This window comes from Lissotriton vulgaris, unplaced genomic scaffold, assembly GCF_964263255.1.
Source record: "Lissotriton vulgaris unplaced genomic scaffold, aLisVul1.2 SCAFFOLD_1913, whole genome shotgun sequence".
Classification (NCBI taxonomy): Eukaryota; Metazoa; Chordata; class Amphibia; order Caudata; family Salamandridae; genus Lissotriton; species Lissotriton vulgaris.
Window position 1 is genome coordinate 50,621 of NW_028247490.1, and position 18,514 is coordinate 69,134.

The 18,514-nt window shown below is 49.0% G+C and overlaps 1 protein-coding gene across 1 annotated transcript; it reads left to right on the top strand.

Annotated features, from left to right (window-relative positions):
- The first annotated feature begins 531 nt into the window (after nucleotides 1–531).
- LOC147665161 (apoptosis-associated speck-like protein containing a CARD) lies at nucleotides 532–16,155 on the top strand. The gene is made up of 2 exons (XM_086949715.1): nucleotides 532–816; nucleotides 15,911–16,155. Exons 1-2 carry the CDS (start codon nucleotides 549–551, stop codon nucleotides 15,946–15,948), a joined length of 306 nt encoding a protein of 101 aa, XP_086805841.1. The 5' UTR covers nucleotides 532–548; the 3' UTR covers nucleotides 15,949–16,155.
- The last annotated feature ends 2,359 nt before the right edge of the window (nucleotides 16,156–18,514 follow it).

Here is an 18,514-nt window from a genome sequence, read left to right on the forward strand (position 1 = left end):
TTATCGGGTGTCACAATGTAATATATATACAATAACATAACGCTCACAACCTCCCCCCCCCCCCCCTCGAATCCACTTCAATCCTTCTCATGCACGCCATACAGTCATACTCATACATTCTGTCAGCAACACTCCCTTCCCCAGGACCTATTTATTCAACATAGAAAACAATCGTTCTTTGTTCCGCAAACGTTGCGTCATCGTAGACAGGTGAACTTCACAGAAAGCGAAGTATGTACCTCGTTGGCCTGCGTTAAAATGTCAAAAGTCGGCTGATGTAAGTACCAAAAATATCAATCTTGGAAATAATGTGTTGTTTTTTTATTTGCCCTCTGCCCGTTCATCTTCGTTCGTTACCCATTCACTCTGGCCGTCCGAGAGCGAGTGTCCTAGAGCCGGGCCCGGGCCTGTGTGAGACCCTGGGAGGGGAGGGGCAGTCTCGGATGCGCACCGCTTGCCAGGGCGGGGCTCACACGAGGGCGGGGCTCACCTTCGCGGATCCTGCCATACGTATACCTAGTGCCAGCTCAGACTGCGAACGACGGACCATGGCGAAGTACCTGATCCTTGGCGCCCTGAATAAGCTGGGTGGGGACCAATTCCAGGAGTTTAAGCAGAGGCTGGGAGATGAAAATCCCGAGGACAGCAGAAAGAAGATCGGATGGGGGCTGCTGGAGAGGGCCATGTGTTTGAAAGTGGCCACCCTCATCAACGACCGCTACATCGAGGCAACCGGGCTTGAACTCACCGCGAAGATCCTCACAGATATGGGTCTTGAGGACAACGTGAGGCAGCTCCGGGAGGCATGGGCAGAAGGTAGGGTGAGAGGAAGGGGGCAATCAGGGGAGAGCCCCTCATGCTTGACAACTTTCTAAAAGCGGAACGAGGGTAGGGCTTTCCGGCATTAAACAGGCTGAGAAGTATAGCACAGGACTATGCATCCCTCTGATACAGAGTTAAAGTTAATTGTTAGTAAAGTGCTGCTCCAATCTCTTCCCTCTATCACACTATGCCACATAAAAAAATACTCCTTTACTCGCAGACCATATGTGATTTCTAGCTTTCCCTTTCCATTTCCTTTTCTTCTCTGTGTCACAGGGCCACCCAGAAGGTGCCAGTTTCCAGCCTGCTTATTACTCCAACAACCTACATGGCCTCCGGGCTTCACTCTTGCTAATAAAGGCAGTGGCGTTATTTCTATTTGCCTTGAATAGTAAGAAAGTGGGAGACAAAGATACAAAGGGAGAAAGGGGGCATTCGGATAGAAGGGGTATGTTTAAGAAAGCGATTGATCCAAAAAAGGTGTCTCTGCGTGGGTGGAAAGGGGGGAGATGGAAAACAAAAGGGAATGGACGTCTAAAGAACGAGCATTGGCGAAGCCAATAGGTCTCGCCTATTAGGGATATGGGCTTTTTCAGATTTTAGCCATGTTGTACAGGAGTGCTTCTGCTGTACAGCATGGCTAAAAGTTTAGAAACATATGCAATGATGCAGGTAGCTCTGACTGCTTCATAGCGCTTTTTTTTTATCCGGGGAGGTTGTGATTGTAGGCATCACGGAGCGAGGGAGCGTGTGCTTGCAACATGCTCGGTGTTGGCAAAAAAAAGCAGTATGACCCAGCCAGCGGAATCTGCAGCAGTGATTTTTGTTGTATTTATGGTAGGTGGGTAGGGGCAAGGAACGACACAGGAGGTGGGAGGGAGCAAACAACGACAAAAGAAGGCAGGGGTATGGAGTAAAAAAAGCACAATGACATGGCTAGCGCTGGCCTCGTGACCCTGCTTGGGGTGGCAAACATTAAAAAACATGACCAACAACATAGACAGTTGGCGAGGGCAATCAACAACACGGAGGCGGGTGGGGGAAAGCAGCCACTTGGAGGGCCGTAGGGGCAAGATACAACACAAACAGTGGGTTAGGGCAAGAAACAACACAAAAAGGAGGGTGGGACAGGCGTGATGGGGCTTGGGGTGGCAAACAGTAACAGTAGCAACAACATTGACAGTTGGCGAGGGCAGTCATCACCACGGAAGTGGGTGGGGAAAGCGGCCACTTGGAGGGCTGGATGGGCAAGATACCACACAAACAGTGGGTTAAGGCGAGCGACAACACAAAAAGGAGGGTGGGACAGCCAACATGAGAGAGGGGCTAGCAACAACACCAGCTGCATTACCTCCTCGTCAGCCCTCCCCGTCCCAGTCCTTACTAATGAGCATAGCTCCTCCCACCAGAAACTCCCAAGCAACTAAAAACCCATCCCTTCCCTCCAGGCCACACCCACACCCTAAGGCATATAATCATGTGACCCGCCCATTCACATCCTGTTGGTTTTTTCTGCGGAATTCATTTCCTGGCAACTTTGTCGTGGGGGTGCTGGACCGGTGCCTCCTTTCGGGTGAGTGTGAATCGGCCTGCTGGGCGGCCGTTTGTTCCCCTGTGGTACCTGTTTTTATCATGTACTTTTGAGTCCCTGCTTTAGCGGGACCGTGGGGTTGGGGGGCCTTGACTGCCTGGTGTGGGGTGGTGTCTCCCTGCTGCGGCCTCCCCTCTTCCGGGTATGTTCCCTGCCCTAGCGGGTACACCCGGGGAGGGAGGGGGGGTGTGTTGGGCGCGGCTAGCTTCTCTGCTCGCCAGTGGCGTGGCGGTTTGGCTCCTCCTGGGAGGTGTGTTTGGGGGCTTGGTGCTCGTCTCGGGCCTGTGTTTCCCTTTTTTGTTTTTGTTACCTGGGAGGCAGTACACGATGCAGATATCGTACTGGATGCGCACAGAGCATTGTATAAAGCGGCCGCGAGAACAGACTCTGCAATTTCCCTGCGGGGAAACGCTTTGTTCATTTAAATGGACGGGGCTCTGTCTACCGGGGCTTCGTGTCCTCTGGCCGCGGGTCGCTCCCTGCCCCTTTTTAAGGGGCGTCGCTTTGGTTCACACAGTGGGCCGTGGTGGCATTGCTGTGCCTGTATGCTTCCTTTGGAATGTCCGGGAGTTCGTGTTCCCGTGTCTGTTTGGAGGCAGGTTGATTTACAGGCGGAAGCTGCTCTCTCTTTCGGTACTGTTTTGGGCTGCCTGTTCTTTTTAGGGCCCGCCTCGGCGGGTCTTGGGCTCAAACTTCCACGGACCCGATAATTCTTGCCTCGGTGCCTATTCCAACCCTTGCGGGTGTGTAGTGCGCTATGCAAGTGTCCATATGCATTTAATTGCGTTACGTTTGTCTTTCAGTTTGGGGGCGCCCTGGTGTTCTGGATATATTGGGCTGCGCCTCATGACACCTGCATGGGGCTGGTACTTTTGGGGGTCGGGACTCTGTGTGCTGGGGCTGCGTGTCCTTGGTTCCTCCCCTGGCCTCTTTCTCCTGCCGTGGGTCGCTCTCTGCCCTTTTTTGGGGGCATTGCTTTTGTTTAAGGCGGTGTCCTGTGGTGGTAGCGCGACTTGTCTTCCTGCTGGGGCCTCCCCTCTTCCGGGTTGGTTCCCTGCCCTGGCGTGTTCGCCTAGGGTGGGAAGGGTGGTGTGTTGTGCACGGCTGGCTTCTCTGCTCGCCAGTGGCGTGGCGGTCTGGCCTCCTTTCAGGTACGTGTGTGTCGGTCTGATTGGCAGCAGTTTTTTTATTCCCCTTAGATGCCTGTTGTTTCGGGTACATTTGTGTTACTGCTTTGGCGGGACCTTGGGGTTTGGGGGAGTCCCGGGCTCCCTCTTTCTGTCTTGTTTGGACTGGCCTGCTGGCCTGGGGGGGTGTGGCATTCCCTGATTGGCCCTGGTGGATCTTGCATTGCTTGGTCTGGGCGCTACTTTCTCTGTTCTGTGCCCCTGTTCGAGATGTGTGGTTTTGGCCTGTATGGGCTCTGCTGTCACGGGGAGGTGGTGGTCACTGGGTCTTCCGCTGCTCCTTCCTTTGGGCATGGTCAGGTTGCTTCTGCCGCGTGGATCCTGTCTTGGATTGGTTGGGTCCGGGGGGGCGAGCCTTCGTGGTTTTCTGTTCCGTGTTCGGGTCGTTTTTTGGTTCCATAGGCCCTGGGTGGGTGGACAGTCTGTGGACTTTTTCCCCATTCACCTGTTGTTGGGGCTTGTGGGCCTCCCCTTTCCTCGATCTATGGGTATGCTGTGCAGGAGGGGGTGTGGGGGATGTTTGGTGGACATGCCTTTCCCCGGTTTCTGGACGATTGGGGTTTCCTTTACGGTGGTTCGCTGGGGTATCCTGGCTGGGTAGCGAGTGGATCCCGGTGGCTGGTGTGGCAGCTCGGTGCCTGGTGGTGTCCGTGGTTGCGGTTCCTTCTTCTCCTGTGGTCTTGCGGGATGGGGGACCTTGCAGCTGGCTTGTGCTACCTCTGGTTTTGCGGTCCGGGCTGCGTCTTGCCCTGGCTTTTGGGTCGGTCACTTCGTGTGTCTGTCCGTTTTTTCTGTGCTGGTTTGCTGGTTGTGGGTCCCTCTGCCTCTTTTTCCGGGTTGGGACTGCAGTTGCAATTCTGGGCAGACTTTTTCCTTTGAAACCCTTGGTGCGATGGCGACGGTGGCTGGGTCCTCTGTGTCTGCTCGCTGGGTTTTGCCTTGGAGGACGGTACTGCTTGGGGGACTCCCTTGATGGTGCTTCCCTTCGCGGGCTCTTTACTATTTTGGGATCCGTGGGATTGTGCGCCAGCTTTTGGGCGGCGTTTCATTCTAATTTGGTGGCCCTGCCCTTTGGGGGTATGGAATGGGGCCGGGGTGTCCCTTCCTTCCTCTTGTCCCAGGGTCTACGGGGTGCTTCCTCTTCTTCCTGTCCCTCCTTGTTGGGCTGGGCTACTGGCTGTGTTCTGTGCTGCCCCTTTTTCCCATTTCTCAGGCACTGTGGCGGGCTCTTTGCTCAGGGCTCGGGTCTCGTTTCTGAGGGGGTGGTGTTGTGAGTGCATGTGTTTCGGCAGGGTCGGGGGGTGTACTCGCTCCTGTTTCGGTTCCGGGGCCCTTCTGGGGTCTGCTGTCCGGTGCTGGTTCTGGCAGCTGCACGCTTGTGTCTCCCTCGTCGATCCTTCTGGTTCTCCGGGACACATTCTTCTTATGCCGGTTCCCGCGGCTTCTTTGCCTTCTGGGGGGTTTCGGGTGTTCCCTGCCTTGTTCGGTAGGTTGATTCTTCCTCTTCTTTCCTTCCGGTTTGGGCCCTTTCATTGGGTGTTTGCTGCCTCCTGCGTCGGTTTGGAATGTGCTGCTGTTCGTGGGGTGGTTTCGGCACCTCGGTTGGTGGGGTTTTCCTGACGGTGCCCCGCAGACTACGGTGGTGGTTGGGGGCTCGGTCTTCCTCTACTCCCGGCGGCTCCATGTTTGGCGGCTGTTTCCCGCTGCTGTGAGGTCTGTCCTTGGGCCCGGAGGCTCTTGTTCCCCCTGGCGTGTCTTGCACTGGGCCTCTTGCGGGGCTATCCATTTGGGTCCTGAGAGACGTTGGTTCTCTGACCTGGGCTCTAGGGCTCTGTGGAGTGTTTTGTACCTCTGCTGTCGCAGGCTCCCGCTGGACGGTGGGTTCATTTCCTGCCTCTGCTTTCTTAGTGTCCCATGGGGGTGTTGTGCCTTTGGCCTTGCTTGCCTGGGTGCACCTGATCTTGTTTGAAGGATCTGGGGTTCTGCTGTTTCTGGCCTGGTTGGTGCCTGGTTGGGAGGTCGCCTGGGTATGCCGGGTGCTGTTGCGTTCGTGGGGTGCTTTCATGTGGCCCGGGGTGCTGTTGCTGCTCTTGTGCCTCTGGTGGCGCTGGCTCGCTCTGGTCTGGGGTTGAATCCTGATTGCCTGTGCTTTCAGTCTGTCCCTTGGCCGGTTCGGTTGGCCTGGCCTCTTTCTGCCTTGGTTCCTCCTGAGGTTCGGGGGGGGTCTAGTCGGACTGTGTGCTGGTGGTGTTTGGTCGTCCGCCTTTGTTGTGCTGGGATGGCTTCACTTGACGGTTCGGCTGTTCGGCCGGGTGGGGGGGGCATTTTCTTCCTTGTTGCCCCTTGGACTTTTCGTCTCCCGGGGGGTTTTTCTTCCCGGGGCGGCTCTCCTGCGTGGGGTGTTTCCCTCCCTGTCCGAGTTATGCCTCTTGCTTTCCAGGTTCAGTGTCTCGTGGTTGGGCCTGTTATGCTTCTCCGGGGAGTGCCTTGGGTTGAGGTTGTTCTCTGGTTTGGTCAGGCTCTGTCTGCGGGGTGGTTGCCCTGTCCTTCTGTTGTACGGAGGCCTGCTGTGTGCTTTTCCCCCGTTTGCGCTGGTTCCGTGGGTCCTGCTGCGGGTTGGACTGGGTCGGGCCTCGTTTGTCCTGGTGGCTCCGGTTTGGTCTGGGTGGCCTTGGCTCCCTCTGTTTTGGTTGGCGGTGGGGCCTTGCTGGTGTTTGCCGGTGGTCCCTTGTTGTTTCCCCTTTGTCTCGGGGTGTCTGGTCCACTTGCGGGTTGGCTGTGGTGTGTCTGGACCTCCTGGCTTTGGGGTGTTCTGGCTGAGTTTTTTCTTGGTTCGGGTGCCCTTCGCCTCTCCTGTCCTGTGCCTGTCATGGGGTTTTCTTTCCTGGATTGCTGTCCGACACAGGGTGTGTCTGCATTGGATTCCGGGGCTTGTCTTGGGTTTCTGGGTGATTGGCTTCGACTTGGGTCGGCCTGTATCCTCCCTGCGAGCTCTGTGGGCGGATGGTTGGCCTTTCGGGGTTCGGGCGTTGGGCTGGTGCGCCCCTTGGCGTCCGGTTGGTTGGGGGGTTGTTTCCTCCTGGCGCCGTTCTTTCGTTCCTTTGCTCCTTGTTGGAGTTTCTGGTTCTGCCTGTTTTCTGTCCTGTACCTCTTACTGGGGTTTGGGTGCTGCTGCTCTGTTTGGCGGTTGTGCGGGCTCTGGCGGTGTGCCTCCTTCCTGCTGTGCCTTTTTTTATGGGGTGGTGTTCCCTTTTTGTTGTCTTTAGGCTGGCTGGTCGTGTTCTGGGGCCTTCTGTGGCTGCTCTCCGTCAGTGGCGGTGTTGGCTGTGCGGCCTGCTGTTGGGCTTGTGGTGTGTTGACGCCTGGGTCGGTTCGAGGTTCCTCGCCTCTGGGGTAGCTGCTCATTGGGCTTGCTTCCGGGATGGGGCTCCCTGGCCGTGTTCTGTGTGGATGCTGCTGGGTGTTCTCCTCGTGCTGTTTTGTCCTGTAGTCGTTGAGTGATATGTGGGACTGTGTCTCCTGGGTTTGGGAACGCTGGCTTGCGCACTGCTCAGGTTGTGTGACTTTCTGCTTGTGCGGCTTGAGTCTGTTTTTCTGCTATGTGAAGCCGATTCTTGCTTTGGTATCTGCTCATTAGTAAGGACTGGGACGGGGAGGGCTGATGAGGAGGTAATGACCGGTTACTCACCGGTAATATTCATTACTCCGAGTCGTAGCCCTCGCCGTCCCAGTCCTGGTTCCCATCCCTCCCTCCCTGTTCGGCTTCTTGTGCTTGGTAGTACAGGATGTGGATGGGCGGGTCACATGATTATATGCCTTAGGGTGTGGGTGTGGCCTGGAGGGAAGGGATGGGTTTTTAGTTGCTTGGGAGTTTCTGGTGGGAGGAGCTATGCTCATTAGTAAGGACTGGGACGGGGAGGGCTACGACTCGGAGTAATGAATATTACCGGTGAGTAACCGGTCATTTTGGATGACGGACCAGACATTGAGTACATTTTATTTGAGGAGGGGCAGTTTATGGGGGACGGATCTTTGGCTTGGTGTGAATGGGGCTAGGTTACCATGTCTGTTCTGATTCGAGGCAGCTGGCTGCAGGAAAGGAGCATGAACAAGGCATCCCAAATTAAAATGTTATAGAGCACACAACACAAAATGAAATATGTCATTCCCCTTTACTGATTGCTGCCAACATTACCTTGTAAAATAATGATATTCATGTTATCCACCTCTTACCGAAGGAGGTTCCATCTGCCCTGCTGCAGTACATACTTGTGACCTGCATTTCTCACAGAAGTCTGCTGCAGGGACTCACCCCATGAGGTATCCAACTGCCTAAAAGTATCATGACCAACAGGTATCAAAATGCTAAGATAATTGCCCACTTACATCCAGATTCAGGAATTCTTTATTACATCTATTCCCCCATCCTAATATACGGTGTTTTATGGTCACTGTTGTGTCGGTTTCGTTTACGGTAAACATGGAATAGTCTGCCCACCTCTCCCTTCTGCCAGTGAATCAGATTTACAAGAACTCCCCTTGATGCCAGGGCCACTGACAGAAAGTGGTAAATTACCTCATTAGTTTGAAGCAGCCACTGTATTGTCATGATTGGGTCGTGTGGTTAGATTCTTGAAGGGCTAACTCAGCCTTTTAACCTACTGAGGTTGATAAAATGAATCCTATTGGTTTGTGTAACAGGAACATATTCTTTCAGCACTTAGATATGTGAACTTTAAAGTGTTATGTTAAAGCATATATTATTTTTTAAACTGGTGTTATCAGGGCAGAAGTCAGGGGTACGCATGGGTGGATAGTGTGCACCCATTTTTCCACAGAGTTGACACTGTTGCCCTTGCCAAGAAGTTGGACCCCAGTGAAATATGCTTGATTCGCTCTGGTGTAATTTGCCTACACTGGGACACATCAGCAGTGCACACATTATCTGCTTTCCATTCTAAACAGCAACTGCAGCAAGGGAAGAGCGTTTCTTACTTTAGATTCCAGCTGTACCCAAAACAAAAGTGAATTTAAGGGGCCGTCAGCTTTCCTTTTGTTCAAGTATGATTCTGTTTGGGAGCTATATGGAGCCCAACACCTAGATACCAATACAATGGAGGGGAAACAATGACACACAGATTGCCATCACTTCACAAGTACTTAAGAGAAACTGATTTGGACGCAAGTTTTTCACTTTGTTCAATCCCTGTAGATAACAGATCTGCATGCACTGTAAGAACGTCAGATGTATCAGTATGCACAAGTATTTACACCAATATCAATTTAAATACTATTTTTAAATTTATTTTAGAGTGCTACTCATGTTGGGTGTCTGAGAACTTTATATCACACTCGCACAGTATTCATTGACAATAAATCATTCAAGTGTATAAATCAAAGTGCAATACGTCTTACATTATATAATGCGGGTTATAAGGTGTAGAAGTCACATATAGTCCTCACTGGTAGACATTATGGGCCTCATTACGATGAGACCAAGAAAGCTCCCAACTTTCCGTGTCGCATCGGGGGTTACACTTTCGACCTCTGCATTACGATGTAGGCGGTCGAAAATTAAACTGGCCGGGCATTCTGGCTGGATTCCGACAGGCTCAAGGAGCCCGTCAGCCAGTCAGAGGTCTGTCCGTAATCCCTACGGATGGCGGTCCCAACCGCCTGAATATGATGTGACCGAACACTGTTCGGTCGCATACTCCCATTCCTCTGTGGAAGCTCGTGTTACGGCTGTAAACTCGCCATAACACAAGCTCCCATAGAGGAATGGGACTCTGTGTTCATCTCTGCACCCTCTGGTAGGCACCTTAAAGGTGCCTGCCACTAGGTGCAGGGATTAACAAGGGGGCACCTATGGCACACCCCTGGTCATCAACCAGAGGCCGAAAACAGAAGGGGGCCCTGCTAGGGACCCCAAGCACACTTTCCGAAAGGGTTTCCATGTCGGAAAGGTCAGCATGGGAACCCTGCCGGAAGCCGTGCATAGTAATCCAGAAAGCGGAAATGCCTTCTATTTGGATTTAGGTCCGGTCTACGAGTGGCAGACGGGTTCATGGAGCCTATTGGAAGCAGCCGGAATGATAGTCCGGTTTCAAGTCTGACCAGCAGCATCATGATCAACCGGTAGGAATTGAAACCGATGATGTCGGTCATAAGGCCTTCGACCTGAGGTGGGAGGCCTTATGAATTAAATCGTAATATACCCCTTAGTATTCAACACCGTCTCCTAAATGTCTCAGATTGGGGGAATGTGGTGCTTTACTTAGACAAGACATTTTGTTTTAGTGACAGTGTGCCCATTGCAACATGTGTTCATGTTTTTTGCAATCTACTCAGCGGTTGGTAGTGTGGGTGAGAGTGAGCGAGTCAGGGGCAGCTGAAACACAGAAGCCACATGACCACCAAAGTGATGGAGACGACCAAGGGGATTTCTCATGTTCTTGTTGTCTCACTGTGAATGTTGTCCTGGTAATCGAAAAACAGGCGTGGGCTTGGGGGGAAAAAGCATTGATAAAGATAGTTATCATGAGTTTTTTTATACAATAGCCTGCTTCGTCAATTATTTTTTAGCCATGTGGTGCAGCAGTGAGGCTGCTGTACACCATGGCTAAAAGTGGGGAAAAAACACAATGAAGCAGTCAGCACTGACCCTAACATAGTGTTTTTCATGCTTTCTGCCAGGCTTCACAGCTGCCTCGTTTTTTAAGCAACATGGCTGAAAAGCACATTGACAATGCCAAACCTATTTGCTTTGCCAATGCCGAAGGCAACAAAAAATAATAAAAGTAAAAAAAAATGCTTTGACAGGGCCAGCGCTGGCCGTGCCATAGTGTCTTTTTGTTATGGAGGTGTAACGGGCGCGGGAGAAATGGGCAGGAGGCGAGTTCTCGTTAAAGAGGGCTTTAATGTGGCAAACAGGTAATCGGTACAAGTCTTTCAGGTAGGGAATGTTCGGCGGGGTGAGCGGCTTTGATTTGTCCTTCTACTTCTCTTCTGGGCTTGCCCGTCTCGCTTCTCCGATGCCCTTCTGGGCTCCGTCGGGTCGGGACTCCGTCGATGTCCGTCTTGCCTCTCGGTATAAACAAACACAGCAAGTCGTGAGGAAAGTGCCCGTTATGTGTACACGTGCTCAGGGAAAAAGGAGTGAGGAAGCAAAAACCTGTGTCACACTCTCTAGACGTCCGGCAGGTGAAGGGGGTCGGTGCTCAGGGATAGGGATACCGGGATAAGGGAATACCAAGGACTATTCGGTAGAACCGCCCTTATGTCCAACCCAGCCCCTGATCTTGCTCCGTACCTAGGCTAGCCACACACCTCCCCCGGGTGTGTGGCAGGGCGGCTCGTGGGGATGTTGGCCTCCTGTCGTACCCTCCGTCTCAGGTGCTGCTTCTCCACTGCTCTCAGCTTCCTCCATTCATCTCCTTGTCTCCTCCGCACTCCTCTGACCGCTCCGCTCCTCTTCCTTCTCCTTCCACACGTCTCCGCTCCGGGTGAACAAGCACACCGGCTTCTCTGCATCTTCCCTATTTGACGTTCGAGCGTCCTCGTGTAGACCCACCCACTCTACAGCTGACTGGAAATTAAAGGGCCAGTGCACTTCATCTTCGCCCAGTGAGCCCATTCCGTAATCGACATCGGGTAAGTCATTCTGTGAAAGGCAAGTAAGAAGGGGCGAATGCGTTGAGAGTCCCTGAAGGGTCCCCAAGTCTCGTTCCGGAGGGGCTCGTCGTCTACCCCGTTACAGGAGGATTGTGACAGGGCCAACACGGATAGTGGATGAAGATGGTAGGGGGGAAGCAAAACAACTGACAGGGCAGGGGGCAAGGAACACAACAGACAGCAGGAGGAGGGCCGAAGAGGCAATCAACACAGTTGCAGCAGGAGGGGGCAAGCAATGCAACAGGCTGGGGGAGGAGGCAAGCAATATGACGGACAGCGGGCTGGGGAAGAACATTGGGCATGGAAGCAGAATTTGGATTATGCTTCAGCTGAGGGCCTAACACAAGAAATGGCGGTGATGTTGGCACACTCAGAACAAAGAGAGGCAAGAAAATGAGAATGACAATGAGGCCAGCTAATGGTCAGAAATGGATGGAATTTAAGCCCCTTCTGAGTAAGCAAAATGTCTTGCAAGCGACTGCTCTTGCGCTAGCTCAGGAGTCCTCAAAAGTGTTCATACTCACAACTAATCAAGTGTTTGCAAAGCAGTGTTGGCACAGCAAATGATGGATACCCTTGAGCAAGTGTTCATGATAATCATCACTCATGGGCAAAGAGCAATCCGTTGGGAGAGGGGACCACACCACACTGCCTGCACGTCTGCACCAGTTCTCCAAATGCATTCTGGTAGATGCAGTTCTTAGTAGTGTTCAATGCTTACCAGAATGCATTGAGAGAACTGGTGTGACAGGCAGACAGTGTCCTACCCTCCCTCACAGTTTAAATTTCCTGGGGGATTTTGGAATGCGAACCCTAGCAATGTACCAGCTTGCTTGGAGTGATACAGAACCTGAAATACCGAAAGTTGCTTGTGATCACCGGAACCAAAGGATTGCTCCTTGCCGATGAGTGGTAGTTGGCACAAACTGCATGTCTAACGATATCCAGCACGAGCTGTGCCCACACTTAAATCGTTGTGTGAATAAACCCTAATGAGAAGAGCATCTACCAGATTGTACTGGGAGAACTGGTGGAGGCAGGCACACACCCCCTCCACTCCCCTTATGAATTCAAGTAGCCCACTGCCATGGAGACTTGCCCTCAAGCAAAGAACACCACTCTGTAATGGAAATGTCACAGCAGGCAGTGGTCTCTGAGAGATTAGGGCGTGTTCAGTCAGTGATATGCCAGGCTAGTGGTACAGACATGTGAATAACTCAAATCTCGGTGCGGCATCTCTCACATCTTGGTGCATTCATGGGAGTCTTCTTTTTCTTTAAGAAAAATCATCCAAGATGGCCACCATGCATGCATGCACATGCACAGAAAAACAAGCATTGGAAAATCCACTAGGTCTGTGTCCCGGTGTCAAGGGTGCGCCTACCTGTGACTTTAAGGTTTCCCTTCTGCTACTTCTGCAGGAACATGATCATTGATCTATCGTACCAATTAATATTAGATATACTGTAGCAGGTACTACGCATACATGCAAACATTTTAGGAGAAGAAAGTGAGAGACTTTTTTTTAATAATAGGGAGAATGTATTACTCCCATTGACTTCTATTGATGCTTGAATCGGGTCGATTGCAATGTACTAGGACTAAATGAAAATACCAGTTTTTCCCTTACCTGTCAGGAGCAGAGGGAAAGGCTATGGCAGGCAGGGAGAGAGAACATGACAAAAATGTTTTGCACTGCCCTGAAGGTGCAAGTTACTGGGAGTGCATACAATGCACACTCCAAGCCACACAAGACCAGTCCACGTCTGCAGAAGCCTGCTGAGGAATCTATTTTTTCCAGACAGGAATCAGGAGGTGGGAGACTAGCCTTTCAATAGATAGTCTCTCCCCTGAATCAGGAGGCTGGGCATGTATGGTGTTAAGGGACCTGCAGCACATGTAGCAACTTGATGGGTGTGACACTGTAGCTCCAGTCATTAATGTTTTTGCTACAAAGACCTGTGTGTAATCAGTTGGTCAGAGTTTTGCATCATCATAAAATATAAGCCTCCTGTAGAGTACTGTTAATAAGCGGCAACTCACATATCTGAAACTTAATATAATAGTTCAGTTGGTGTTTATTGCAAGGTAGGGCATGCCTCATAACTCTAAGGCAGGGAATATGACATGGCGACATGGCGATAAAGCAGGGCAGGTCTTGATGGGGCCGGATTGAAACTGTTAAAATGTTGGCCACACCTCTGGTCAACTTTATACTAGGGGTGTTCCCCCTAATCCTCTCTCCAAACTTTCATACAACTCTAAACAAGCTCATTTCAAACTACACCAGGAAGCTAAGTAGACCTGAATGCCCCATAAGAAACTCAGCAATCATAAAAAGAGAAGGTGGACTAGGGCTGCCAGACTTTAACAAATACCTAACAGCCTTTCTGGCTCGAAAAGCCTCTTGATGGTTAAAGACTAATGACTCATTACAACCCTCACAACCCCCATTGCAGATTTTTGAACTAGACCTAGATATTTCCCTCTCCTTCATAAAAACACACTGAAAACTCTTCCAGTTCCACACTCTTTCCTGATCATTCATTACTCATCAATTGCCATTAAAAGCCTTAGGTGATTACTTCTGTGACCAAATAAAAGGCTCTGTTGGCTCCTCAGTATGGTTTAACGCACGCATAACAATAGATGGCTGCTCAGTTTTCTGGGGAAAATTAGACTTTGCAGGTGTACTTCTGTTTAACGATCTCGGTGCTCCAGACAACCCACTATCCTTTGCCATTAAATGTGAGAAATGTAAACTTTATCCAATAGACTTCTACATCTTTCTCAAACTCAAAGTCACACTCAGGAGAATTGAGAATCCTCACTCATCTGATTGCATGAATTTCCTGTTCCTTGTTTACAAAGATCACATTATAGGATACATAAATTTATGGATCAATTCTCTACTCCTAACACTAGCCACATTCAAAGAGAATGTGGAATATCTTGTAACTGAGACAGAATTGAGAAACATAAGGCACTCCGTTCTCCTATTTTAGATCTCTTCACTTCTCTACCAATGTAAATTCTGCCCCTTCTATCAATGCTTCTATACCCACACAAACTTTACAAATGGGGCCTTCATGATCCTAATAAATGCTGCAACTGTACAGATGGGATGGGAGATCTAGATCACCTACTTTACCACTGGAATCCCACCAAGGAGGATTCGAATGACATTCAACAGACATTCAACTCGATTTTCCATACTACCATCTCACGCACTCATTCAATAGTGACTTTAGGCCTGTAAACTCTAGCCCTACACTCCCCACTTAGCAAAAGGGACGCATGCCTCCTCGACTTACTATTAACCATTGGGATTCAAACCATTCAGGCTAACTGGAAAAATACTAACAATATCTCCCAACACAAGTGGTGGGCATTGGTATGCTCCATAAGAGGTGCTTACAACAGTAGTCACAAACTCTACTTCTTTCCCAAATCCTCTAAAGCGCTATGAAACAATCCTGACACATACCTGGAAAAGATCAAACCAGCCTAAACAGGTAGTAAATGGGTGGCACATTAATTCCCCCACGCGTAAAGCCCAGGTACTAATTATGATTAGGCCCTCCCCGTGACCGCCCCACTGGACAAATAATCTGTCACAGTTTCTGTTTATTAGTTAATATTTGTTACTTACAACATGACACTGACCATGAATTTGTATTTCCCATCCCCCAAGGTACTTGTTGTCTTTTTGCAACAAATTTGCATATGAAAAACCAATAAAGATTTTTTTGAACAAAAAAAAAGCAGAGCAGTGCTAATAGACTTGAATTAGGGAAGGTCTCACATAAGCATGGGCGGAAAATCCGTTCCGCTCGCGGATTTTGCGGATTTTCGGTAAATTCGCAATCCGCGAGATTCGCGAATTTCCCGCAAAATCCGCTAGCGGAACGGATTGGGTCAAAAGTTCAAGCTGACTTTTGTAACTCTTTTAGAATGGCGCCGGCAAGCTGCCAGAGCCATTCAAAATAGTTACAAAAGTCAGCTTCAACAGGAAGCTCTAATAGATAAAGTAAAGCAGGTGCTCGAGTTGAAGCTCAAATTCAGTTACGCAATCATTAATCACCCCAAACTTGGGGTGATTAATGATTGTGTAACTTAATTTGACCTTCAACTCGAGCACCTGCTTTACTTTATCTATTAGTGCTTCCTGTTGAAGCTCTTTGTAGCTATTTAAGAATGGCCCCTGGCAGCTTGCCGGCGCCATTCTAAGTGGGGCTGAGGGCAGAAGAGCACAAAAGTGGGGCAGATGGCAGAAGGGCACAGAAACGAGTGGTACAGAGGGCTGAAGGGCATAAAAAACGAGAGGGTGACAGTGATTAACCAGGCCAAAAAAAAACGCGAACACGCAAAGCGCCCCGCAAACACCTGCGAACACGCAAAGCGCCCCGCAAACACCCGCGAACACGCAAAAATAAAAAAATCCGCAGATTCGCGCGAACTTGCAAATTTTGCGGATCGCAAATTCGCAAATTCGCGGATCGCGAATTCGCTAAACTCGCCCATGCTTAGCCTCACACATCCATGGTTAACTGAGCTTTTTTCTCGATTGAGGGTGGTCTCGAGATTAAATATTAGATGGGTCCTCAATCAGCATATTCTCTGCTTCTCTCTACAGAAAACAGACGTGCCAGCTCTGACCAGATGACTTCCTGATACACATCACCGCAGAGCGACTCATTTTACAGACTCCGAGGAACTGGAAAGCTTGAAAATCTTGAAAGGTGAAAAACTGGAGAAGATCAGGACTGTGCAGTACCGGAGAAGGAGCTGCTCTGCCAGGTGGATGGTGTGGAAAAGACCCAAAAAACCCAGGGCGTACTGAAGTCATTACTAACAATAAAAGGATTTCTCCAAAATGTCTCCAGTTGTCATTGCCTGTGATATAGTTCGCAGTTTAAATCTGAATATCGTTGAGATTAAACTTTATTGATATAGATTTAAAAACTGTAGATTCTTTCCTCTGGAAGAGAAGTCCTGCCTTACACATTATGATGTCTCTTCAGAGCTATAAAAGTCTTTTAACCTTCATGCTCTGGTTTCAAGATTTACATCACAGGCTGGAGTTTGGTTTTGTTTGCGTTGTAAGCATTAGTCAGGTCAACTGGAATTATGTGATTTTGTAGCTGTGGTGTTTTCTGCCTATTTATGGATTAGCCACATTTGCTACATAATCAGTCATTTGATGCATAATCTGCAAAATATTTTGATCTCAAACGGATCAAAAGTTACTAAAAATGCAGCAGTATATGTTGCAACAGAGTGGGAGCCCCTTTGCAAATGTTGAATGGTCCCCATTCAGTTGTTTGGTACTCTATTTCGGTGCTAAACTAATACTAATGATATGAAACCTTTGTCTAGACAGTGTTAACCTATGAAAAAATGTAAAACTAAGGAAGCAATGCTATCACAAAATGTGCCGCATTATGCTATAGTTTGCCTTGTCTTACCACATAATTAAGTCAGCCTTGCCAAAGAATGTAGTCTTTCCCTGCCGCATAATTTTAGTGGCCCTGGTATTCTTGTAGATGTTCTGTTATTGTCTAAACCTGATGTGTTTTATCGTTGATAATTTGATGAGTTATAAGGTTTGCTTAGTGTGGTTGTAGGTCATGCTTACCATAAGTACTGCCTGGATTATTTGGCTTGCACCTTGTTGACAGATTGGTGGGTGTGTTTACGAGAGAGAGTAAGTACTGCTGTCAAGCCATAATACCAGCAGCTGGCTTCTCTGGGTTCTATCAGGTGAATGTGAGGATTCTGTGTAAGGTGCACTGTTGTTTGTTGGAGTGGGTATGTACTGATGTGAGCACTGTGATACCCAATGATACGCCTGTACCAGATGTGGCGGACTTGTTTCAGTAAATGTTCTATTTCTTGCGTGCCTCCATTTTCACCTCTTGCAGTGAACAGCCACAATCACAGGAAGTGTTTGCACCTGAAGAAACTGCCCAGGTAGGGAGCAGCACACCCAGTGGCAAGTTCACGAAGGGATGAAGGAAGTGACCGGATTCAGGGCTCCCGGGTCACTCTGGACCGCCTCTAACCTTACCAGAAATGACTAGTCGATGACGCAGTAGAGAATACAAGCTAACTAGTTTATTCACTGCAGTGGAGACCAATCAGAAGAGCTTCCTATGATGGCTGACAAGGAACTGACTCTAACAAGTATAAAGTTACATTATGTATGTTGCGGAACCCATAAAGACCCGCTTACTATAGAAAAAACACTGGTTGGTCATAATACAATGAGGGTACAGAACATACATTTGGATTCCTGGAGCCTGGTACCATTTATCTACTATTCAAGGTTTTCTGGTCTACTCTAATTTCTAGACAAGAAAGAGAAGGCTGCTATGCAACAAGAAAGGCATGTGAGCTACAGCGTTGGAGAAACAAAACTTAACAAAGACCATTTCTCGTAATTGTAAGTAGCAGTTTAGGTTGAGGCCTAAGATGGCATCTATGACAACTAAAATGATGGCACAGATATTAACCCGACTTACATAATACCTGCTCTCACTAATACCATATACATATAGCAAGAATTTAATACAGATAGCTACATGAATGCTAACATAAAAACACACAAAGAAAGATCAAGGCACTCTAGACCTGCACTGGTATTTTGATGTATCTAGATAATTTGAATCTTCATTGGTAGTGCGCGAGCTGGGAGCCTGACCTTCCTAGCACCCTTAGAATTTTGGAAAACCAAAATAGATACTAAATTCAGAAAGAAGCTCAGCACATACCCATATATTCAGAGTGTCAAGAATCATATTGTGCATTCCTTATTTTACAAATTAGAAACAGTGTCAATTACAAGCTTAGTAATTATACTCCCAAAGAAAATCAGTTGACTGGAGACTTTTGACTATATAAAAAACTTTCTTCTTTCTTTATTTTGATAGACAATATTTTCATTTAGTTAAAAGACATAATACATAATCATAGCCGACGCAGCGCGTTTCGTCTCCAGAAGACTTCTTCAAGGCTTGATACGTGGTCTTTGATTCGTAATTTCAGTTAAGTTCTGCTTCCATAAGTACCCAGAAAATTCTTTGCTTATTTCTATCCCTATTTCTATTTCTATCTAAACAAAAGTATAAGCTAGCGCTCAATACTTATCATCTATCCTGTAAAATCACCAGGGGAAACTTTACCAAGAATACGATTTTAGAAGCGCAGAATAATTCAGGGACTCTCTCTAAGGTACTTA

Coding starts and splice junctions, on each gene's coding strand:
- LOC147665161 (XM_086949715.1), top strand. CDS start 549: ATGGCGAAGTACCTGATCCTTGGCGCCCTGAATAAGCTGGGTGGGGAC. Junction 817..15,910: donor CCGGGAGGCATGGGCAGAAG/GTAGGGTGAGAG, acceptor TTCTCTCTACAG/AAAACAGACGTGCCAGCTCT.